This window comes from Argopecten irradians, chromosome 4 (genome assembly GCF_041381155.1).
Source record: "Argopecten irradians isolate NY chromosome 4, Ai_NY, whole genome shotgun sequence".
NCBI classification, from domain to species: domain Eukaryota; kingdom Metazoa; phylum Mollusca; class Bivalvia; order Pectinida; family Pectinidae; genus Argopecten; species Argopecten irradians.
In genome coordinates this window covers 16,952,186-16,960,948 of record NC_091137.1, presented here as the reverse complement: position 1 = coordinate 16,960,948, position 8,763 = coordinate 16,952,186, and the positions used below count along the sequence as shown (strand labels likewise).

Genomic DNA, 8,763 nt, shown 5'->3' with positions numbered 1-8,763 from the left:
CGCCATGCATACTAAATTCTTTTAATAACAAGGACGATATTTGAAATATTTCGAAAAAATATCAATTACACTGTACTATCCACAATCATACAATGAGAATCTATCAGCTAACTCATTTACCATCAATGCTTCCAATGTCGAATTTTCATCAATATCAAATGTTGTTTATATTATATTTAGAAATAAACTTTTAGTACAAATAACACGATGAATTCGTCATATTCAGTGTAGCTTATAGTCAGTTTTTAAATTTTTATATATTGTACAGTTTTGTTTGCTATAAGATATGCTCAAGATCGCTAAATATGTAAAATGCTTTAAATTCTTATTCAGACGTTAACTTTTTCACATAGCTATAGCACAACTAAGATTTTCTGTTTCTTAAATCAAACTTGTTGTTGCATGTGAAACTGCAATTTGTTCAACACCGTGAAAACACATCAATTGACAGAGCATTAGAAAAAATTGGAAAGAAATGTTCCTTGAAGTTAAAATAGTTCGTTTTGTCTCTTCAATTTCTGTTTTATGGTTACAGTGTTCAATGCACTTATATTTAGGGGCGGTTCATGATGCGATTCTACCTTCAATAGATGAAACGAAAGATGATTGAAAGAGAAGTGATGTAAAACATTCGATTAACAAAGGCAAACAGAGAAAATACATGTATATTGTACATGCTCGATTTAGTTCTCATTCATCCATGAACAGGTAAACATTAAAATCCGCTTAGGATAGTCAACACAATGGCATTTATAGGCTAAGTGGGAAATTCAAACATCTTCTCAATTTCGTAGAAAACAAGCTCGAAATTTTCACAGGCGTCCAAAACGTAAACTTGATTTTCACAAACTAGCATTATCTGCATCCCTAAATCGCATCAAGCCAATTATTTTCAATTTATCATCGACGGATTTGTCCGCCATTTATCAGCCATATGTAATATGCAATTCGTATTGAGTTTAAGTACAAACGTGTCAAAACAACCACAAATACACATGTCAATTTTGTAAGTTTTATTGAGCGAGACTTCAGTTTTTACCAACACAAGAATATCAATAACGGTAACCGCTGAATAATTTTTATATACAGTTTATACATTTACTTATTTTCCAGCATAGCTATGCACAGTTATTGGCATTTTAAAACATATTCGCATTAATAAATTGTCACTTGTTAACATAGTATTAGATAAAAATGTAATTCTATATGTTCCCCCATTACAATAAACATGTTTTTCCAATGTAAATTATCTTGTGCTTTTTTAATCATAACCACGTTTAACAGTAAACTATCGTATTTTTTGTTTCTAAATCAGAATTGTTTCATGTTATTCTGCGATTCGTAACAAAATCAATACAATGGAATTGTTTTTAATTATATCATAATTAACCTAAAAAGCCTTTATTTTTCGGATTTAATCAAAACACCAAGGCTGCATGATTAATTGAAATTTGCTATAGATATGGCTAGAAAACATGCAACCATATTAACCAATCCTATCTGATTATTACAATGCCACTTATTTACTTCTTAACAGGAAAAAGAGATAAATCTGCATTGGAAAGAAAGGTGACAAATATTGCGTATTTCTCAGATCTCCAGATTTTTGATTTGGTTAAAAGAATATTTGTGATATTTATTATATTTTAGTATTTCATTGTGTTTGTCGAATTGTTTTCTCAATCTGCTGGTGCTGGCTTCGGATTGCAATTCTGTTGACGTGGACTGGGATAGGAACAATTATTTTAGGTTTTCCGGAAACCTCATTTGGTGCCCGTCCGTGAATCATTCCTGCCTTTACTCTCTTCCATTTCGCTCTTCGATTTTGGAACCAAATTTTCACCTGGACCTCACTAAGTTTTAAGTTATGTGCAATCTGAGATCTCTCCGTGAGCGAGAGGTATTTTTTACTGTGGAATTCCTTCTCTAGTTCCAACAGCTGTTCACTGGTAAACGCAGTCCTTCTGCGTCGCATTTTCACACTGCTAGTAATAGAATCAGTTACCCTATCCACAGCGTCCGGATTTTTATGACCTGTCTCCGACTCAACTTGTACCATCCTTTCATCGTCTGTCATCTCTTCCATAATGTCCATGTCATCTGTGTCGGTATCCGCCTCAGGCTGGGCTGGGTCATACTGTTTGGACTCGGCAGAATTTTCTAGAACATGAAATAAACAATTTCAAAATTTGGAAATGTACTAGGTTTAGTTTGTGTTCAAGCGTTGACCGTCGATTGTCGAAAAAGAAAAACCTGGGTCTGATATGTCTTGTTATAACTCATTGTTCTTTTCCTAAGATTATTTTATACAAAATCCTGTATTAAAAATGATTTTACACTTGCTTTTAAGAATTGTCTATCATATTTCCTACATATATATTTTTATCTGTCTTACAATTGAACGCATTACACAATTCCTTGGTGTGTTTCTATTGTTATTGTCATATTTGTATGTAAACATTGTTTGTAATGTGTGTATGGTTGTTATGTGTATTTTGATAGGATGTAGAGAGCCTTATTGATTATGTTTGTAAATACTGTCAGAAAGACTTCTATGATCCCATATATGAATTTACTTATGCATTATTTATTTTTTTTCTTTAGTTTTTTCTAGGGGATGGGGGTTGTTCCTTTTACTTATTTATTTTTAGAAGGCGGCAGACAATTATCTTACCTTCATATGGAACGCCCTATTGCACATATAGCGGTTTTTAAATGCATTTGTGAATCATTTTCATAAACTTAAATTTAGACCATACAGAAAAAAATGACATTGCCGTTTGTAACTTAACTTCCGATTCGCTGACTCCACAGCGTGCTTATTATTATTTAAAATGAATATAATGAAAAAAGGTCCACCAATCAAAAGATTTTGAAAAGATTATTTATAGTATATTGAATAATAAGGATTAATTTGAATACATTTTTTATGATATGAAGATATGGTTCAAAAATATGGATGTACTCTCATCGTATATCGCATGAATTTAGTAAGTAAACCGCATAAACTGAGTACTTAAACTTATTAACAGGGTAAGTAATCGGCATAAAATGAGTGCGTAAAGCGCATAAACTGGGCACGTAAACCCCAAACCTGATTACGTAAAACCATAAACTGAGTTCATTCTAGCGCTGTTCACTCTGATGTTGTATTATAATTCCATAAAATAACTAAAAACTTTATTCAAGTTTATTCTTAGTTAATATTAAATACTAATAATAAAACATTACAGTATTATTATCGATTAGAGACAAAGTATAAAATGTGAAAAATTGGATGCAGATGTGCCTATTAATACCAAATATACAATGTAGATAGGGAAGGTGTGTAATGATACCATCTGCTCACCTTTCCGCAAAAATGATTTATATTATATTCCCTACTACTAACAAGTACTAGCACGTCGCTAAAATGTAAATTTTTGAATACAATGGTTTTTTTTATAAAAGTAAAGCAAACATTCTTAAACACATTTCGTATATCATTGCCTAAATTGAATGAGCCAACTGTTAAACCATTTTTGTTTTCTAATTTGTTGAAAAATCAATTTGAAGTACGCGCTTAAAGATTTTGCAATAATAAATATATTAACTTGTAGATTGATATCGGATATGTGTAAATAGATATTTGCAATTAGCGATTCATATACGAAAATTTCGCGCTGGTTCTTCGGTTAAGCTTTATACATTTTGTAGGTTTTATATTGTAATCTTTAAAGAGATATATGAAGAACAGCATTCTTAATAATAAAGAAATATACAAGCCACGATACCAGCTTTTAATTTTGCAACCCATAATAAACCTATATACTCCAATCATTTTATTAACTTATTTTGAAATACCCACGTTTCACGTCATTATTTGGAAGCATATGATATATTTCATGAAAAGTTTTTGGTGTTACTGTGCAATTCAAATCACCCAAAAGAGCATTCAAGTTTACCTATCTATGACCATAAGTACGGTATTCTATGAGGCGTCATTTTTAATACTGCCGCATTATTTCACGAACGTGTAATGATTTCCCTGTACACGACTACCAGTGTTTATAAATAGCGAATACACAATGCAACGGAAACGCGGAGATTGATATAATCTCTAGATTACGGCAGCAATTAAATCAAGATATTCAGATTTAACTCAAATATCCATTACTACGATGTCTCCAATTTTCACGACTATATTCCTGTGGTAGGAATCTCGTTAAAACCTAACCATCATTCCCGTGTGTCCTTCATGCAGACACAAAGAAACTATACATGCTTAAAGAATCTTAAAATGTTCATTTCAGCCAGCTCATCCCATTCCATAATTGAACAATAATTGTTCTTTTGGTGAATCTGTTTCTAATTTCTAAACGCCTTCAGGTCTATTTATATAGGGAGTCCGGGCCTCTGATGGACGTTGTGGGAAGCCTTACAAAGGACCAGAAGCCTGCCCAGTAATACCCGTTTGAATTAAAATGATATAATACTTTATCAATACCAGCGAATTGTGTATACAAATTAGACAAAGCCACCATCGGTGATGGCTATTGTTCAACTGATACTCTTATTATTAGGTTCAGTGGTCCCGTTGAAGGGCGAACAATGGAGCCGAATATTAGCCTTAACATTGAAACGGACACCATGTTTAGGTGCCTCCCATCCCGTTAGAACTGAAAAGGATACTGTCATACATTTTAACTTAGAAAATACCTCTGTTGATTTTATTCACTTTCATATTATAAGTATTATGTAATATCATGACAATTGTGACTTGGTTTCCCATTAGTCTGTGGGCAAAATTAACCCACCTAACTGTGCCTTAATTGGGTATACATGTATATGATCTTAGTATGCCTAATTTGTGTAATATCTTACAACTTTGACAGCGCATTTGTTAATCAAATATTGCACACATTTTGGTGTTTTTTTATGTGTCTTTTCTTTATATCCTCATCAATTATTGTTTTTAATTGTGACATTAAATATGATTTATTTATTATGTTCTAATTTCATGAGAATATTTAGAAATTGGTAATAACCTCATTCTTTCAAACATTGAAATGTGAATATACAATGTTTTTCACAGAGTCACACCTTTTTTAAAAGCTTCATGCGAAATCCAGTTGTCAGTTAGACATATCGAAATGTGGTAAATGATGTAATAAAATAGCAAACTCGGAATTATTTAAAATTCATTTCTGGGAATAACTAATTAGGGAATGCAAGCATACTGTGTAATATTGATACCCTTACAATTATGTTACACATTTTTGATTGATGTGAAAGTCGTCCAACGCTCGCATTTCATTAGTTTTGATAGACTGATTTTATCGGTGTTTTAAAATACATCAATGTCATGTCACATTTAATAAGCAAATGTATAACGCAATGTTATTTGAAAATGCCTTTTCAATGGTATAATGTAATGTAAATTATCCACTACTAAATCAGATAAGATATCGTACTTATCATTACTACATTTTGTATTTATTATGAATGCATTTTGTGTTGTTTTTTCTTAACTATGCAATTTTATCCGATGATATAAGAACGTGAATGTCAGTATTCCTCCCTCATGAGATGCAGATGCATTTAACTCCCCGGCGACAGATAATTTTTAAGATTTTAAAATCAATATCTAAAAATGTAAATTTCATTTCTCTGTCGTCTGTACAGCCAAAGGTACAAATAAATGGCTAATTAAAAATTAATTAGCCACATATCTATCAGAGCTGTTCATAAGTATATATTATTAGTCAATCATTAAACAAGCGTGACTTAAACAAACAATTGCAATTTAGTCACTTCAATAAAGTATGCTCATTTCTTTGAGAACGTGTAGAAATAGAAGAATGATCAATATTTTTAAACTTAATCATTGGTATATACGAAATGCAATGCAATTTTAAATTTTGCCCCGTTCATTTGTGATTTAAATTATGATTCAAAATCAAAATCAAAATCTATTGCTCAAAATTAAAACATCTGCCATGCCGTCCCGTTTGTTTATAAATATTCTTTATTCTGGTCAGTTAGTCGCTGAATTGTTTTCCAAAGCTGAAATAAGTTGTTTAAACATTGTCTTACATATCTTGAGTTCTGCGTGTATGCTAGACTAGTCTATCTGTTTAACAACATCGATTTAATAATCTATATATGAATAAGCCTTATCATTACTACTACTAATGAATAAGACGAAACAGAAATTAAAAAAACATCGCAGAATGCAAATTCAAAAATATTGAAAAAAATGCCGTTTTGGATATATATTATATAAAAGCATAGAAAAAAAGAATAAATATAATTTGAAAGATTCATACCACTACGGCTATACTGTATACAACTGGTTCATTTGTTCATCTATAAATATTTGCCGGTAGAAACGAAATTCATTCGCATATCATTTTAAATCATGGCTAATCATCATTTTTAAACACAGTCATTTAAAGTTCCATATAAATCATTTACGAAATACATCTCGCCTACTTTTATAACAAGTACTTGTATTGCGAATATAAAAGAATCTCAGGGAGCCAATATAATGTCCATATGCAAAATGGACAGTGCTAATGCTAATTAAGATAGCTCCTATTGTCGACGCTCAGGCGACGAGAAGTGTTTGCTGGAGTGTTTGCCTAAGCACAAAGAAAATTTGGAGGACAATTATGATCACCACAAAAACATTTGCATCTAAATTGTGTCGTATTGAGACAGTGAACAGTGAAATATACCTGAGAAATATTGCGGACATCTGCCGGCTGTGTCCTCTTGGAAAACCCGTGGGACAGGACTGCTGTCTGGAGATTCTGATCCAGAGGTCTCGGGGGAGCGATTCCGCACGTGCGAATCCAAACCAATGTCACCGGAAATTGGGTTTAATTTTGAGTCCAAAGATTTGGCTCCTGAATAGGGAAGCATTGCTGCTAACCCCGAAAGATGCAAATGACTTCTTAGCGTTGCACTGTTTGCTGCAGCAAGCTGTCCGCGAATAAATTGACTTTGTGCATAAGATTGCATCTGATATGCCATGGAGTCTGGCGATAACATACTTGGAGATATTGGTGTCTGTGGGAGTCCTGAAGGTGGCATAAACAGATAACCATTGCACATCATTGGTCCAAACCGAGGATTGGTCGTAGGTGCAATGAGGGACTCAATAGAAAAAGGTCCACCAACGTTTGGACGATGCATTGCTTCAGGATGACGTTATCAAATATTAATTAAAACCAAATTCAGCCTTATCAATTAGATAGCTCGCGGATTAAACAAATCACATATTTTATCCATCCACCTGGAACTAATACCGTTATCAAAATTTAAATCATCCGATTTTCCCTTGAAACAAAATGTCCGACATTCATTATGAATTCAATTAAATCTTCACCATTACACTAAGTGTACACAAGTGCCGTAGAAGTGTTTGTTGTATACACTTTAAACGTACGGGTAATGCTTTTATGTATATGGTCCCAAATATAAACATTCCCTATACACGCGATCCGTATCAATGTGAAAATGGGATGGAAGAACTACATCTCTCCTATAAGAATCTGACTATCAACCATGACATTTCCAAACACTCAAATGTTAACAGAAGACGTACATTCAATTGAGTCCAACGCCCTGGTTGGTCGCCAGGCTGTTGAATCATTTAAGCCCCGCCCTCTCTCATTGTACCACTTGGCGGTCCTTTATTCTGATTGGATTGTTGACACAGATCATAGTGATGGCTCATTGAGTACAATCGACAGAGGATAATTATGATAAATGTTGTTCAATTTCAGATGACAAAGCGAGGTATTGAATCTCTGGACAAGGTAAATCCGTAACGTGTAGATATAGGGTGAAAACATCACACCTGTAAAACGCTACCTGTGCCTCAGGTAACACATATAGGTGTAAATGGATAATGAAACGGGTAACACAGGTAAGCAGTGTAGGCAGGGGAGCCCATTTACTATCGAATATCCCAGTAATGGTCTTACTAATGTTGTCTGAGTATTACTAAATCGATTCGCTTAACGCTTTTTAGATTTTTCCTACCATTATGAGTTTGAAGTTCAATCTATATTAAAGTCATTTGGTTCTCTTGACTTTGTTTGTTCTTAATGACTTTTGATCTTTCGCACTTTATTTTGTAAGCCAGTACCATTTTCCTTTGATGTAAACAATCTGTATCTTGTAAACAAAACTAAATTACCAACAAAATTGTGTCTTTTCGTAAGCGCATTATTTTATGGGAATTTAACATCGTCATTTTGAATTCTATGGCTCATATTATACTTTAATCGACTTCTTATAGGATTGTATTATTATCTGTTGTAACATTAGATAATTGTGAATACGTTTGATAATTTTAAATTACATGTATTTCGTTCAAATTTGAATATTCAATAAATAGTAATTTCAATTGTATATGATTATAATGATTCAGAAATAGAATGTATATGTGTGTATTCTGTAAATTTAATATTAATCAAATAATTAGTCTTTTTTTAAAATAAATTCTTCGAGTTAGAGAGCATTTGTTATAATATGATATTGGTATACTATCAATGGAAATGTTAAATGTGACGATCACCAGTACCCTGCCACTTTCATCTAACAAAATGAAGGTAGGAGGATATGATGACGGTGACCATATACACATCGTGCACATGTCATCGAAATATCATACAAAGAAATCTTATCGGGTTATTTTACAATATCATTGTTTGTCTTATCAAAAATAAATACATCTCATTCAAACATATGAACTTCTTATAAGCTAAGCAA

At 32.6% G+C, this 8,763-nt stretch overlaps 1 protein-coding gene across 1 annotated transcript; it reads right to left on the bottom strand.

The window, feature by feature from the left end:
* Positions 1–998: 998 nt before the first annotated feature.
* LOC138322413 (homeobox protein GBX-2-like) lies at positions 999–7,515 on the bottom strand. The gene is made up of 2 exons (XM_069266443.1): positions 6,720–7,515; positions 999–2,160 (listed from the first exon to the last, which is right to left on the bottom strand). Exons 1-2 carry the CDS (start codon positions 7,177–7,179, stop codon positions 1,655–1,657), a joined length of 966 nt encoding a protein of 321 aa, XP_069122544.1. The 5' UTR covers positions 7,180–7,515; the 3' UTR covers positions 999–1,654.
* Between the last annotated feature and the right edge of the window lie 1,248 nt (positions 7,516–8,763).

Coding starts and splice junctions, on each gene's coding strand:
- LOC138322413 (XM_069266443.1), bottom strand. CDS start 7,179: ATGCATCGTCCAAACGTTGGTGGACCTTTTTCTATTGAGTCCCTCATT. Junction 2,161..6,719: donor ATGTCCGCAATATTTCTCAG/GTATATTTCACT, acceptor TTCATGTTCTAG/AAAATTCTGCCGAGTCCAAA.